Source organism: Mycothermus thermophilus (assembly GCF_041956435.1).
Source record: "Mycothermus thermophilus strain CBS 625.91 unplaced genomic scaffold VTJ04scaffold_2, whole genome shotgun sequence".
NCBI lineage: Eukaryota > Fungi > Ascomycota > Sordariomycetes > Sordariales > Chaetomiaceae > Mycothermus > Mycothermus thermophilus.
In genome coordinates this window covers 5,053,492-5,068,902 of record NW_027191428.1, presented here as the reverse complement: position 1 = coordinate 5,068,902, position 15,411 = coordinate 5,053,492, and the positions used below count along the sequence as shown (strand labels likewise).

At 55.5% G+C, this 15,411-nt stretch overlaps 7 protein-coding genes across 7 annotated transcripts; 3 read left to right on the top strand and 4 right to left on the bottom strand.

Moving 5' to 3' along the window:
• Nucleotides 1–1,259: 1,259 nt before the first annotated feature.
• On the top strand, nt 1,260–2,789 carry VTJ04DRAFT_4052 (uncharacterized protein; the record flags this gene model as incomplete). Its single annotated transcript, XM_069362020.1, has 3 exons — nt 1,260–1,423; nt 1,490–2,620; nt 2,684–2,789. The coding sequence occupies 3 exons, from the start codon at nt 1,260–1,262 to the stop codon at nt 2,787–2,789; spliced, it is 1,401 nt and encodes a 466-aa protein (XP_069222572.1).
• Nucleotides 2,790–2,904: 115 nt separating this feature from the next.
• Nucleotides 2,905–5,255, bottom strand: VTJ04DRAFT_4051 (uncharacterized protein; the record flags this gene model as incomplete). Its single annotated transcript, XM_069362019.1, has 4 exons — nt 2,905–3,014; nt 3,948–4,968; nt 5,099–5,118; nt 5,213–5,255. The coding sequence occupies 4 exons, from the start codon at nt 5,253–5,255 to the stop codon at nt 2,905–2,907; spliced, it is 1,194 nt and encodes a 397-aa protein (XP_069222571.1).
• Nucleotides 5,256–5,523: 268 nt separating this feature from the next.
• On the bottom strand, nt 5,524–7,676 carry VTJ04DRAFT_4050 (uncharacterized protein; the record flags this gene model as incomplete). Its single annotated transcript, XM_069362018.1, has 3 exons — nt 5,524–5,783; nt 5,850–7,188; nt 7,245–7,676. 3 exons carry the CDS (start codon nt 7,674–7,676, stop codon nt 5,524–5,526), a joined length of 2,031 nt encoding a protein of 676 aa, XP_069222570.1.
• Nucleotides 7,677–8,514: 838 nt separating this feature from the next.
• On the bottom strand, nt 8,515–9,960 carry VTJ04DRAFT_4049 (uncharacterized protein; the record flags this gene model as incomplete). The annotated part of the gene is made up of 1 exon (XM_069362016.1): nt 8,515–9,960. One exon carries the CDS (start codon nt 9,958–9,960, stop codon nt 8,515–8,517), a length of 1,446 nt encoding a protein of 481 aa, XP_069222569.1.
• A 596-nt stretch (nt 9,961–10,556) lies between these two features.
• Nucleotides 10,557–11,615, top strand: VTJ04DRAFT_4048 (uncharacterized protein; the record flags this gene model as incomplete). Its single annotated transcript, XM_069362015.1, has 1 exon — nt 10,557–11,615. The coding sequence occupies one exon, from the start codon at nt 10,557–10,559 to the stop codon at nt 11,613–11,615; it is 1,059 nt and encodes a 352-aa protein (XP_069222568.1).
• Nucleotides 11,616–12,434: 819 nt separating this feature from the next.
• Nucleotides 12,435–13,594, top strand: VTJ04DRAFT_4047 (uncharacterized protein; the record flags this gene model as incomplete). The annotated part of the gene is made up of 2 exons (XM_069362014.1): nt 12,435–12,728; nt 12,788–13,594. The coding sequence occupies 2 exons, from the start codon at nt 12,435–12,437 to the stop codon at nt 13,592–13,594; spliced, it is 1,101 nt and encodes a 366-aa protein (XP_069222567.1).
• A 305-nt stretch (nt 13,595–13,899) lies between these two features.
• VTJ04DRAFT_4046 (uncharacterized protein) lies at nt 13,900–14,363 on the bottom strand (the record flags this gene model as incomplete). The annotated part of the gene is made up of 2 exons (XM_069362013.1): nt 13,900–13,968; nt 14,076–14,363. The coding sequence occupies 2 exons, from the start codon at nt 14,361–14,363 to the stop codon at nt 13,900–13,902; spliced, it is 357 nt and encodes a 118-aa protein (XP_069222566.1).
• Nucleotides 14,364–15,411: the final 1,048 nt, after the last annotated feature.

Sequence of the window (15,411 nt, the reverse complement as noted above, 5' to 3'; positions counted from 1 at the left end):
GCCGTGGCTTGTTCGTGGTGGCTGGTGGCTGATGGCTGGTGCTGGGTGGCCTCGCGCAGTCGAGCGGCACAGCAAGGTGGACGACCAGAAAGCCGCATACCGCGGCTAGCCCATTGCTACCCTCCATACCGGGTTGACGAGAGGCCAACCGTAAGCACTAATCAAACAATTGCCCATTTTTGTTGGAGGCTTGCGGCAAGGTGTCCAGTGAGAGGAGGCAACAAACGCTCATCTCCTCCTAATAGTGTGGCACACACAATTCGTAAACTACCACACCTGCGATGTTGGTCATTGGTGGCGATGTTGCGTTTCAATGGTCTGCCTCCAATCTGGCTGATTTCACAAGGTTCGTTGTGAGGCCCGTTCAGACCTGACACAACCTAGGTACCTTGGTAGTTGTGAGAGGGAGACAAGGCAGCGCAGAAGCTGAGAGCTCCCCAAGTACCAGGCACTTCCAATGAAGGGTGAAGGCCCTGTGTAACGTTGCACAGAGAGACAAGCAAACCTCGCGATGGCTTGGGTCAATTGTAATCTCCGATTTCAGCCCTGCAATGGGATGAGAGCAATATTGAGACGCCGAGCCTCACCTAGAAAGGTTTTGTCCGGAGTAATCACTAGTGCGAGGGGCGACAAAATATGTTGGAAGTGGTGACGCATTCCATGGTCAGCGGATGTGAAAAGCGGCGGCGATGTTGAAGTTGACTCATGATAGTCGTGATGAATGACGGGTTGAGTGAGCATCGAACCATTGGAAGCAGATGAGGGTCCAGTAATAGGTTGTCAAATGCTGATGTTGTCTAAACAATCTTCGATATGATTTGGAATTTGTATCACGGTAAAGGAGCTCCAGTTGTAGCGGTGCGTGTTGATAAATGATGAATTAATTCTTGAAGAGCGACCGCTGAAGGTGATGGATGAGTAAGACCCAAGCAACATCATGGGGAGCCAGGACAATGGGGGGCGCGGGTGGGTCCTTGTCGGCGGGCCAGGCCCCATTGACGCCCCGTTTCTCGCCGTTGCCAGCCGTTCAAAGTGGGGCGACGCGGGGCTCCTAATCCGGCAGCTGGAGCAGCTCCAACAAGTGCCCCGCATCGTCCCGCCATGTCCCCGAGCTGCCATTATCAGAAGCTCATCATGCCAGGAGCTCGTCAGACATCAAGCATATGTCCTCCTTTTTCACCCGACTTGTCCCCCGATTTCTAACCCTGACATACAGACTGCAAACCAAAACCTCAGTGCGGTTCATCACCTCTTCGGCCATGGATTACGACAAGATCCTCCAGGGGAAGTACCCCGCAAAGCAACATGCCCGCCGCGTCGTCGACTTCATCCGCAACAAGGTTCCCGGAGCATCGGGCGTCCTCTATCTCGAGAGCCGCCACAGCAAGTTGATAGAGGACAGCGACGAGCCCGAGCACTTCCGGTAAAGACTCCCATTCCATCATGTATTCAATGGTCTTATTGCTCAACACTTGGCTGACCTGCCCAGGCAGCGCCGCTACTTCTTCTACCTGACGGGCTGCAACCTGGCCGACTCGTATGTGATTCATGACATCGACACGGCCAGGACAACCCTCTTCATTCCTCCTGTAGACCCCGAGTCTGTCATTTGGTCTGGCCTGCCCATGTCGCCAGAAGAGGCTCTGTCCAAATACGACGTCGACGAAGTCAAGTTCACAACCGATATCAACGCCGAATTGGCACACCTTGCCTCTTCTGCCGTCACTCGCCCAGGCCCGGCAACCGTGTTTGCCATCCCCGGCCAGGTCTCCGAGCATGTCACCTTCCTTGGCTTCGACAACACCAACTTTGCCGTTCTCAAAGACGCTATCGAGCGGTGCCGCGTTGTCAAGGATGAGTACGAGCTCGCCCTCATCGCCAAGGCCAACGCCGTCACCGCCGATGGCCACCACGCAATCATGAAACGCGTCAGCACCGCTACCAACGAGCGCGAACTCGAGGGTCTGTTCACCGGCCACTGCATCGCCTCGGGTGCTCGGGAGCAGGCGTACCCGGGAATCTTCGCTGCCGGCCGCGCTGCAGCCACGCTACACTACGTGCGCAACGACGCGCCCCTGGAGGGCAAGCTCAACCTCCTTGTCGATGCCGGCGCTGAGTGGAACTGCTACGCCTCGGACGTAACGCGCACGTTTCCCATCAATGGCAAGTTCACGCCCGAAAGCCGCGCCATCTACGACATCGTCTTGCGCATGCAGCTGGAATGCATCGCGGCTTTGAAGGCCGGTGTAGTTTGGGATGACATCCACTTGCTGGCTCACCGCATCGCCATCGACGGGTTGCTGAAGCTGGGCATCCTGCGTGGCGACGCCGATGCCATCCTCGAGCGGCGCACCAGCGTTGCCTTTTTCCCGCACGGTCTCGGCCATTACCTCGGCATGGACACCCACGACACGGGCGGAAACCCGAACTATGCGGATGAGGACCCCATGTTCAGATACCTCCGGGTGCGTGGAACGGTGCCGGCGGGAAGTGTGGTGACGGTCGAACCGGGAATTTACTTTTGTCAATTCATCATCGAACCATACCTCAAGGATCCTAAGCACGCCGAGTTCATTGATGCCGATGTGTTGGAGAAATACTGGGATGTTGGTGGTGTTCGGTAAGTAGTACCTAGCTTGTATCTTGTTACATTCTCAGGTTAATGTTTGCTAATTGAGCGCAGGATCGAGGATAACATTGTAATCACCGAGGACGGGACCCAAAACCTCACAACAACCGTGAAAGACCCGGAGGAGATGGAGAGGATTATCCAGGGTGCAAAGGCATGATGTTGTGTCCTTCCCTGGACCTGTGATACCAATGACAGTTTCATAGTCGTAAAATTATCCATATCTCCACGGAAAAAGATCAAGATACCGCCCCCTTCCCAGGTCTTTCACGTAATCACACCGTCCATCCCATATCCTCCTGCGAAGGTTGCTCCGATAATGCACCTTCCAGGTTGCCTTCCCTTGCCTTCTCTTTGCGTTTGATCTCGTCTGCCGCTTCGCTCCCTGTTTTGCATACCATCCCGTGGTCAGTTATCTCATCTTTCTCACTTTAACGCCTGTTGCGATCATAAACCAACCAGGAAGGGCATTGAAAGGGCCACGAACCAAGCGTGGTTTGAACTTGAGGTTCCTCCTTCCTGGCCAGCTTCGCTGGCGCCTCACAGACGAGTGTGCCGTGTCCGGAGTTTCGTTTCTGGGGTGTTACTCTGGGCATTTTGGAATGTGTATTTGTGGTGACTTGAAGGGATAATTATGGCTGTTGATATGTGTTGGAGTGATACAACGGGAATGGTTGATGCGGAGAGGTTCATAAGACCTTATGTGAGCGAAGAATCAGGTTAATGCCGAAGGTGATGTTCATTCCAGAGCGTGTCGGCTGATTTGAATCAAGTTAGTTTTCGCCACTTGGGTTGTGCATGCGTGTGCATCCGAGTGTTGGAAGCGCAATGACGTTTAAGGCCCAGAGGCTTGTGAGGGGGAATACAAAGAGTTCGGGATTGGGGTACCTTGTTTCATCCAGCTTAATAGCGTTATACTCAGAGGCGTCGCATCGAGGTTGATCATAAGCATATGACAATTATATATCTAACCCTGCGGAGGGTGTTTGTAGACCTTCTCTGACACTCTCACAGGACGTTCGGTGACGTATTTGAGCTCACGCCACAAGACCATCAGCCTGAATATGAGTGCACAAGAAGTAACGGTGATTCTCGACTTAACATCAACTACTAATGACATCATACTAAGCAAAACACTGTTGCGTAAAGAAGTCGCAAGCCACCCTGCCCAACCCGGTTTATGCCACCTCCAGCTCCAATGATGATCACTCCTGAGAACCATGAACGGAGCACCACCTTTCCGGTCTCATGTTCAACATATCCCACGCCTCGTCCAGCATCTCAGGACAAACAGTTAGACGGAATTCCATTAACTGACAAAAAGTCATAACCAAGTCCAACAAAGTCTCCTTCGACACCCCTCCCGCCAACGCCAGCCTCCCAGGCGACCGCCTCCACCCTTCCACCGCCTTCATGGCAACCACAATAGCTGCAAGCACCAGCCTGTGTACGGTCCGCGGCGTGACTGGCACAGGGGTCGAGATTGCATCACGAGGTGTGACGACGAGGTGGCGCAGATACGTGGATGCGGCGAGGTAGACGCTGCTTGTCATGGGACAGTAGTGTTGGATGCGCTGGAGGTAGTCGGGGATGGAGATATCAGGGGTTTCTTTGATGAAGAATTTGGCGATGAGCTGGTCGACATCTGCTCGACGTCGTTTGGGAACGGCGGTAAGGAGCGGGAAAGGCGAGGTCTTGATGGTTTTGGGCTTGTCGCGACTGCTCATGCCTGACGGGCTGCTGGAAATATCTGGGTCTGATGAGGGTAGACGCATATTTTCAAGCACCCATGTAAGGTGCGCGGCCGGGTGGGTGGTGGGTTCTTGGCCAAATAGTGGTGTCTCTGATCCCGAAGGGCGCAGTTTTGTCTGAATGGGAATCCCTTCGTCAAAGTTGCTGGGGTCGATATCAAGTCCGGGGTGTGGGATGTCAGGCTGGTCTGGAATCACCTTGTAGTGCGGAAAGCTGCAATCACCACAACCGGGGACGGTGATGAAGTCCATGGCATACTTGGGGATTTGCGGCCGGTAACGGATGCCCTCAATGGGGCTATGAACAAAGTGGATGCGCCGATCAGCTATTCGAGCCTTGCGTTGCCTGACTTGGCGCCAGATGGCCAGAGGTTTGGAAGCATCGCCTGTCTTGGCCGCTAGATGGGATAGCGCGGCGGCAAGCCTTTCAAGGCATGCCTGAGGGGATGGTGTAGAGTCCTCTGTCTTCGCGGAGAGCGGGGAGGTGAACATCATGGCCAGGTCCTGCTTGTTGATGTGGCTGACGAGCTCGGTCGTTGCCATCATGAATGTCATCGAATGCCCTGTGCTAACGATGTAATAAAGGGGCTGTTAGCTCAATATCAGTGTCGGACGATGATGCATGTGATCCAAGGGATCTCTTAGAGAATGGAGTCATCAAGCCCGCAGTCCGGCAGTGGGAGAAACATTGGAGACTGAATGAAGGAACATAACGTACCGTATGCGCAGCAAAGGCAACTGATTACTAGACGTCAGGAGATGGTGCTTGCACTTCATCAGCAGCGGATGTCCTTGCCGTTGTCCGATGACGATCCTGAAGGAAGCTACACACCTGTCCACAAGTACGGTGGTTGCAACTGACAACACAAGTTCATTGTTGGGTTAGGAACCAAATGATTCTCACCTCAGATACTAAGAGGAAACCGGATCTTTGAATGGCAGACGTGTTAGGTTCTTTCACCATGATCCATTTCCTTGATGGTAATCTTAAGTCCAGGCAAAGCTGACAAGGTTTACAGAGGCAAATCACATGAAGAATTACACTATCAACATCGCGTAGTTGCCATGCAGGACGAAGGAGACAGCTCCTGGACGCTGTTCGATGCCATAAGATAGGTCACCATGAGTAACCCGTCCCTGCCCTTAGCAGCCCATGGCCACCTTGCAATCCACCACCGCAGGCTGCCCGCTCTCCACCGCAGCGATGGCATCGCGAAGAACCTTGTCGAGGTCTGCGGCCTTGTCCACGCGAGCCGCAAATAGATCACCACCCGCAGCCGCCTTGGCAATGCCAGCGTAATCAGGTGATGGTTCGAACGAGATATTGATCTCCTCGTTGGTCGACTTGGATCCAAGCCCGTCTGGATGGACCAGGAGCAAGGACCTCCGGGGAGCATTCCAGCCTGTCAACCACAAGTTAGCCCGAAGTCTAATAGATCAATCGGACGCTGCCAGTGTCGGACACTCACCCTTGTTGTTCAGGACGATAGTCAGTACGGGAATGCCGTAGCGGCGCGCGATCCAGTACACACTGCCCGGGACAGAGAAGAGGAACGATCCATCCCCGACAATCTGAACCACAAACTTGCCCTTCTGTCCCTGCTTCCTTGCCTCATGATCCGTCGCAAGCTTGACGCCCAGAGCACCACCACCCGACCACCCCAGACCGCCGCCGCCGCAGTTGATCCACTGGCCCGGTAGCGTCGGCTGCAGGTTGTCGTGGACAAGCAGTGTATTGGTCACCGCCTCCACCGCCCAGATGGTATCGGCCGGGCAAAGCTCCCGGAGCCGTGAGCAGAGATGTCCGGTGCCGAACTCGCCATTATCGAGTGGCTTCGCTCTCGCGGCGATGCCATCCAGGAGCTTTTTGTGCGAAGTTTGCAAATCCTTCCAACGCTGTTCACGCTCCGCGCCAGTCAAGCGATCCCTGAACTCGTCATTACGCAGCCGCGATGTGATCTGCTGAACAGAAACCAAAGCGTCTGCGCGATACCTGTGCTGGGCCTCGATGTAGTGCACCGGCATCAGCTGCTTGAGCGGATCAACATCGATATGGAAAATCTTGGCATCCTTAGGGGGCTTGCACTGCGTCGGAATCCACGGAACGTCACAATCGAGCACCACGATGGTGTCGGCTGTCCGAACCGCATCGTCCACGCCAAACTTCAGACCCAACCACCCTGGATGATCCGCGGGGAAACACATATCACTGCCTCCGGTATCCAGCACGCGGAGACCCTTGACGGTGTTAGCCAACTCGACCAGCGCCCCCGGCACCGCATGGTTCCGGCCAGAGTACCCGGTCACAATCAGCGGTTCGCGTGCGGAGGCTAGTGCTTCGGCGATGCGATCCACGGCAGACTGTGGCAAGCCGCCCAACTCAACAGGATCCCAGCAACCGGGCTTGAGCTCATACGGCTTCATCTCGGCTTCCATGACCTCGCGAGTAGCGCACAGGTAGACCGGTCCTTGCGGCGCGGAGGACGCAAACTGCAAGGCGCGACGGACCATCTGCTTGACGTTGACTCCCGTCTTGATCTCGGCGGCATAGCGGCAGTATTGGGCGACGATCTGCTTCTGGTCCGGCACATCCTGGACCCAGTGGATAAACTCGGTTCGAGAGCCGCGCAGCTCGCCCTCCTGGGTGGATGGGGACAGGCCGGCGAAGACCAGAACCGGGGCCCGTCCTGTGCTGGAGTTGTGAACGGCAGCCCCGAGACCTTGGGTCCCCACGTCGACGTGCACAATGACGGCCTGGGGTTTGCCGGTGAGGCGTGCATAGCCGTCGGCCATGGACATGGCGACCATCTACAAGCTTTGGTGAGTACTTGATGTGAAGGCCAGGCTGCACAGGGTTACAATACCTCATTGGGGCATGTTATGATCCGCGGAAAGGCGCCCTTCCTGTCCCGAGTCCCCTTGACCATGGCCTCGATAATGCTGGGGTGGTCGGAGCCGAGGTTGACGAAGACATGTTCGACACCTGCATCCCATAGTTCCTCGAAGAAAGCGAATGATGCGGTGTACATCTTGGTATCGCCCTCAGGTTGTTGTGTAAGTGTAGATGCGGCTCGGTATGACGTGGCTGGTGCGAGGGTAGCTGTGGCTTGCAGTGGCGTTGATCGTATCGAGGGACTGTGGGTTGTGTTGAGCGAGTTCCGAGGGGACGAGGTGAACCGTTTAAAGCCAGCTCCAACAGTACCGACACGCCGGATCTGGGTCAGGGTTGCCGTTCCGCGCGGAGAAGCGCGGAACCCCAGGGGCAGAAACGCGGCAGATGTTGTCCGCGGAATCATGTCCGATGCCGAGATGTGGTGGTCCTCGTCTCTGGGATGTTGGAGGCTAGATTTGCCCCAGATCGATTCTAGTTCAAGGTTGAACCGTTCGGACTGGCCGGATCCAATGGTTTGTCACGAAGTCAAGGGTGCATGGGCAGAGGTTAAGGAATTGGAAGGTTAAGGACGGGATTCTTGCTTCGAGTTTTAGCAGAGGAACAAAGAAGCAAGCCGCACTTCCATCTTTATCGAAACCCAACGACGACCTGTAAGAGGCGGCTTAGACTCAGGCCCTTATCCCGGCAGCGGCATAGCGGAGTCATGGGAACGCCAGCGTGTGTCCATCGCCTTGTTTTACAGCACCTAGCCCGGCAAATCACCGTATCAATGGCGTATTATGGGTGGTTTCGGGCTTGTTAGTCAAGTGGACATTAGTGGAGTTCCAGGCCCCTGTGCTTCTCGGCATCACTTAAAATCATTGACAAGAACTCGGAGAATCAAGCCATGGATAGTCGGCCGCTATGGGCCACTCCTGTTTCTCGCAGCTTTAGCGTCGGTGCGGCTTCTGAGCCGTGAATTGCCGCTTTGGATCGCGGTTCCGCACCGGCACCCGGAGATCATCGGCGGAGGCATCGGTGCGGGGTAGCGGTTGGGGACGGAGCGGTCAGCGCCAACCGATGTACCGGGAACACTATCCATGTCAACGGTGCGACGACCATCCCGGGCATGGTTCACGTGGTTTGTTTCCAGGTTGTCAACATTGTGTCTGGTATCCGGTGGCGTTTGGACTGACATGACTGATGCCGTCCGCATCAAGTATGTATGTACATACACGAGGTGTTCTTGGGCAGCTCCGCATCTACTCCAAATAAAAGGTTGACCTCCCCTGAGTCCCCTCAGCCACTGACGCCACGGACAAACGCCCATTCGGATCCAACCTGAGATATTGCCCCGGAGACTCGACCGACTCAAACGACACCGCTCCCCCGGAGTCGGACAGCCCCGGCACTCTCCGGAAGCTCGCCGATGCCCGCAGCGCAGCGGTGTTCAGTGCCGTCCCTCGCTCAAACTGCACCGCCGTGGTTCCGCTCACCCGCCGCACATACGTACCGGGGTTGCTCGTTGACTCCAGACTCACGCTATCCCCGCCCGCAAGACCCGGGCTCACGAGCTTGAATTGCGTATCGGGAAGTGCCGCAGTTCCGGTCAAGTTCCCCGATCCCGTCGTCGTGTAAAAGCGGACATATGCACCATTACTCGACGCGCCATTTGCAGCAACCCGGAGCCTGACCGGCGTCGGGCCGTCGGGCACGGGAATCCCAAAGTCCGGGGTGCCGTCGTCACGCCAGTACAGCTTCTGTACCCGCGTCCGCCGGTTCGGGTCGTTGAGCGGGTCGCCGTTGATGTCACGGTATCCGCGGTCGTGGTAGACGAGAATGTCGCTGAGGCCGTCCTCCGAGACCGTGAACTGGTTATGTCCCGGACCCCACTGGTTGGTTGCCGCGTTGCTCACGAAGATGGGCTGTTGCGACTTCACCCACGAGGCAGGGTTCATCAGATTGGCATCGGCCCGGGCCGTCAACAAGCCCATGCAATAGTTGTGGTCCGTGGCGCTGGCCGAGTAGGTCAGGAAGATGCGGCCGTTGCGCTGGATGACGGCGGGTCCCTCGTTGACTTTGTAGCCAATTCGCTCCCAGGACAAGTCCGGATGAGAGATGGCGACGGCTGGTCCGCGAATCGTCCAGGGGTTTTGCAACGGCGCGATGAACAGGCTGGAGTTCTCACCGTTGCGCGAAGGATCCTGCTGCGCCCAGACGAGATACCGCGTGCCGTTGGCCACGAAGGTTGTTGCGTCCAGTGAAAAGGTGTCCCAGTTAGTTTGGATGATGCCCTTCTCGGTCCACGAGGCCGTCAGCGGGTTTGCGCCAACGCCTTCCAGCACGAACGCCCGGATGCGCCACTGCCCGGACACTCCCAGCGCGACGTAGATGTACCAACGGCCGTCGATGTAGTGCAGCTCCGGGGCCCACACCTGCCCGCTCCCGACGCCGAAGGCCTTGCGCCGCCAGATTACCGTCTCGGGCGCCGATTGCAGGCCTTGGATGGTTTGTGCCCTCCGCAGGACAATGCGGTCATATTCGGGGACTGTTGCCGTGAAGTAGTACCACCCATCAGTGTGCTTGACGATGTGAGGGTCGGCCCGTTGCAGAATGAGTGAGTTGACATAGTTCACGGCCGGTGAGGCTGCAGCGCAGCATGCTGAGAAGGCCGCGGCGATGGCCGCTGTGAAAACCGAGAAGCGCATGGTGGACCAGCCGCTTCCGACGTAATAGCGAGCGCTGGTGGGTTCTTCGCTCTTGGTGGCGAGCTCGCTTGTCGAGACTCCGGCCCGCGCGGGTGGTGATAGCGACGGCTATATAGCAAAGTGAAACAACCGCCAGCAAGGTACAGATCTCCTTCATCTGCCGCCGTACTTTAGAATGCCGTGTGGTAGCCTCGGTTATTCCCGCCCTCCGCATTTGCAATCAACCGCCGGCGTGGGATGCTACGGACAATTTAGCCCCGGGAGATGCGCACCAATCGTACCCTATCCAAGATCGACATCACGCCCACGACGAAGTCATGAACCCGGACGTCGGGCACAACGTCCAGCACTTCCTCCACCGTGATCTCACCGTCACGGGAGGATTACCCGTTCAGGAAGTCTGCGCAGCGACGCCTCGGGGACGGGTCTTCCGGAGTACCAACTAGGTGGCTCGGCGCCATGCGACGGCAGTGACGTCGGTAAGGTGACGAGATGGTATAAAACAACGGCCCTGAGCTTGCAGTGAGGGGTTGACAGAGTGGCCTTCAACTCCCATCTGGTCAGTCGCCCACATCTCCTCGACCCATCACGACAAGATGCGTACCGCCACAGCTCTTGCCGCCGCCGTCTGGGCTGGCGCTGTCGCCGCCCTGCCGACCCAGACGCGGTCTACGACTCTCCCGAGCAGCTGGAAATGGGTTTCTACCGGGCCGCTCGTCTTCCCCAAGAACGACGAACGCAACATCGCCGGCATCAAGGACCCTACCGCCGTCCTGATCAACGGCACCTACCATGTCTTTGCCAGCACGGCCAAGTCCGAAGGCTACAACATGGTGTACTTCAACTTCACCGACTTTGCCGAGGCCAACAACGCTCCCTTCTACTATCTCGACCAAGCCCCTCTCGGCTACGGCTACCGCGCGGCTCCGCAAGTCTTCTACTTCGAGCCTCACAAACTCTGGTACCTCGTCTACCAGAACGGCAACGCCGCCTACTCCACCAACCCAGATATCAACGACCCCTCCAAGTGGACCGCGCCGGAGGTCTTCTACCCCAACGGCATGCCCAAGATCATCGCAGACAACATCGGCAACGGCTACTGGGTTGACATGTGGGTGGTCTGCGATGATGAGGAGGATCCGAACAAGGCGCTCTGCCACCTCTTCTCGTCCGACGACAACGGCCATCTTTACCGCTCGCAAACCACCCTCGCCCAGTTCCCGCGCGGCATGAGCGAGCCTGAGATCGTGCTGCAGGACACCCAGAACATCTACGCCCTCTGGGAAGCCGCGTGCATCTACCGCATCAAGGGCGCCGAGGGCACCCAGAAGTATCTCCTCCTCGTCGAGGCCATCGGCCAGGAAGGTCACAGGTACTTCCGCTCGTGGACGTCGGATCGGATTGATGGGCAGTGGATTCCTCTGGCTGATACTGAGGCCAACCCGTGGGCTGGCGAGGCGAATGTGGTGTTTGAGGGCCAGAAGTGGACCAAGAGCATCAGCCACGGCGAAGTGATCAGGACCTTGACGGACCAGACCTTGACGCTGGATCTGAGCGAGCCGATCCAGTTCCTGTACCAGGGTGTGGATCCTAATGCGCAGACTGAGTATAACGCCCTGCCGTGGAGGTTGGGGTTGATCACTCAGGTGTTGTAAGAGGGGATGGGAAGTTATGTAAAACAAGTTGTTACTTACCTGAATGTCATATTCTTGGTTCATGTGTTGGAACCTCCGCTGATCACATGCATACCCTGTTTGTCTGTCGTTCTGTGTCTTGATAGATCCAATGCTCTATGGCCAACGTCGCCGGCTGTCCTAGATAAGGTGCTCCCTTTCTGCAGTCCAGAATACTGAGGATTCAGACCTTGCAGGGGTGGCTTTTATCGAGTTGGAAAGCGAAATGCATCAACTCTTTCAGTTTTATGTCTCTCATCCGTTCACCCTCAATGTTGCATCCACATTGACACTCTCTTGCCCACCTTCATCTTATATCAGTCAGGAAAACAAGAGATTCAATGATTAGGCGTTTCGTGATACACGAACCCAGGCAAGCACTAAGAGTCTTTTTCCAGGGAATTGCGTCGCTGAACCCCCTGCTTCACGTATTTGCCCCAACGAGCTGATCAGCCACATCCCTTCTTGTTTAGGCAACCACCAGACCAGCCACAATCCCCCATGGCTCCAGCCTCAAAGGGACGCGCCAAGTTACGCCAGGCAGAATTGCAGCAGCGAGGCACGTCCTGTTGGACGCGGCGCGGTGAAAAAAGCATCAAGGGGTTTCGTTTGTTCAAAGCAAGCGTCAAACATCAAGAAAGACTCCTGAGATGCGGCGTGCCTTTTGTAGGCATCTATTGATCTACTGTGGCAAAGAGATCGAGTTCCCATCCTTTCCACTCTCTGTTCTGCTCACTGAGTTTACTTAATTACCTTGGTCATTAATCAGAATACAACGCCACCCATCTGTGCTGAGAAGCAATGGACGATAATATCCTCCTCTCGGACCCTATGACCGACATCTTCGCAGAAATGGGATGCAGAGATCCTCTGGTAGTCGAGCAAGAAGAGCCAGATGATGACAACGATGTTGCCAATGAGAACGACATCAGCGCTTTCCAGACTCCAATTCACGCTAGACTCTTGAGCCTTTTCCTCTCAGACAAGTTCGCCGACATGACTATCCGCTGCGGAGAGCGCGAGTTCAAAGTCCATCGCGCCATTGTTTGCTCTCAATCCTCGTTTTTTGACAGAGCGATGAGCGGGAACTTTTTGGTACGATTGTGTTTCTCGCCAACAACGTGTAGGACAGGAACTATTAACCAAGGGATCAGGAAGCGAGAGCCGAAATTGTGGACCTGTCCGAGGATGACCCAGATGTAGTGAAATGCTTTTTGGAGTTTCTTTACAAGGGAACGTATCGCGACACGCTCAACTCCGTCCTTGACCAGCCCGATCTGCGCGGAATGTCGTTGGCAGAGGTACAAGAGGAGCTCGAGACGCCAATGGGAGTGATAATCGACAATGCGAGCGAAAATGGCAGTGACAGCGATGACTCCAACTTCGACCCAACATACGAAGATGGATATACGTGCTATTACGACGACTGTGCATGCTGTTGCCACAAACCAGGCGACATAAATGCCGAACCGGAGGAAGAATATATCCTAGAGGATGACCATGTCACTGAGGCTGGAGACGGAAACCGGCCTGTGGACTCTCTCAACGGACGTCGGTTGACTTCCTTCGGTGTTTTTGACAAGCGCTTCGGGCCAGAAAATAACGCTTGGGCACGCCAGGTTTGGGAGCAGCACGATCTCCGCCTGCACCTACGCCTCTACGTCATGGCGGACAGATTTGATGTTCCGGCGCTGAAGCTGTTGGCTCGAAACCGCTTCTATCGCGATGCCGAAAGTTCCTGGTACCGCCGTGACGACTTTCCCAAGCTTGTTGATGAGCTTTATGAGACGACACCGCCGAACGAGTACCCCATGCGCGAGATTGTCTGCCGCCTAGTGGGCAGTGGCATGCGGACTGAACCCGAGTTGGAGGAACAGTTCCGCTGGGTCATGGAAAAACACGAGGACTTTGCGGAAGGGGTCAAGTATTTCCGGGACTTGGACATGATGGATTGGACTTGAATCTGATTGTTGTTAGATCCGAGAATGGTTACCTACTCATGGGAGACTCAATAGCTGTCTGTATCATGTGGTTATCGATATTATCTTGCACTGCCTATCACAACGTATGTGTACGTATCTGACGACTCTGTATTAACAATTCCGAACCTCTTAGTGCCCACAAAACGCTCTTAGCTGTCCCTCAAGAATACCACCGAGATGTCGCCACTCTGCCCCCGGTCTGCCTCTCGGTTGTATACCGGAATGAATATCCCGTACGAAGTGGAGTTGGTGGAAACCAGCGCGGCGGCGGAACTAAATTCCAATTAGAGGTCGCGACCCTCATAGGAGGCGTCGGAGTTGCGGCTGTGGTTGTCGTGGTGGTGGCGATCCGTCTGGTCGTGTTGTAGTATTGCTGATCTTGGTAATGTCGTGTGTCTATGGTCTCCTCGCTGCTGTCTTCGGGCGAAATGAGGATGACACGGCGACGCCGACACCATACCATGCAGCAACAGACAAAGAAGAGAAACGCGACGCCTAGCACGGAGCCAAGAATGGCCCCTAGCTGTGCCGGCGTGAGGGAAGGCGGTGTTGCCGTGTCTGAACGGAAAGACTGGTCGGTTGAATCAGGGGCTGGGTCAGGTGTTGGCGAAATGGGTGGCCCGCCTAAGGTGACCACGGTCGTGATAGTTGTGTAGGGTCGTGTGAGGACTTGTGTCAACACACGAGTGTCGGTGCGGACTTCGAGAACATGGAGGGGCCGGTTCCCAGGAGCGTGTTTGACATCCATGGCGTCGGAGAGTTGGCGAGGAAACGCCGCGGATAGGGGGTCAAGGCATCGTGGAGTGAGATAAGTTATGTCCTACCCGAACGGCAGGACCGGACTAGGAAGGGAGCTTATTACACGAGACGTTATGACTCCTGATGAGGGGCAGCCCACAGCCTCTCATGTGGTGTGCCTGCGCAGCCTGAAGACTCGTCCATCTGACTCGCCAAAGCACGACGCCAAGATCATGCCTCGGCCGCGGCAGCATGCCTATCTGCACGCCATCTGTCAAAGGCCCTATCGCGACGCTATGCAACCCTCCATCTGACTCCTCAAGCGTGAGCCCTTACCCAGTTCCATCCACATGGTCTCGGCATCGGCCTGCAATGAGACCGTGGCAAAATCTGCAGTCTGACAGGATGAGTGGGCGGATGCTTATTCGGGGTGGCGCCTACAGAGATAGGTACTAGCACGTTGGCCAATCTGTTGCCAATGTGGGTGTCCTTGGTGCGGACAGATTAGTGATTAAGCTAACCCGGCGGCTGCGGCGGCCTTGCAGCATAGATATGCCCCGCACGGAACGGGCTCCGTGGCTTGTGATCATAGGACCAGTACATCAGCAGCCTTGATGGTCACTGTATGTTTGTTTGCCAGTTGCAAATGAGTGGCTCGACGATGGAATATCTTCTCCAGTCAGCTTCATAGTAACATGTTTAAACAATGAGATATAGCATCTGGATGCCTCAGCTTCATGGCTCAGGGGGTCAGATCAACATATTTAATATAGGTAGGGGTCCGAAAAGTACAAGTGTCCACATCAACAGTGGTAACAGACAATGACAGGTAAAACCAAGCATATAGACGCTCGATCCTTCTAGAAACAAAGGTAAAGATGACCTTTCAGTCGGAAGATACAACGAACCTGATAGTAGTGATGGTTGCATACAAAAATACCTTCTTGGCTGTAATTAGCATGAAATCTACCACTTGCCTTGCTCTTGAACCGCCGATATGTTAGCTCCAGCACGTCCACATCCAGTATTTCGGCAACGTAAAGGATTTGTGTTGAAAG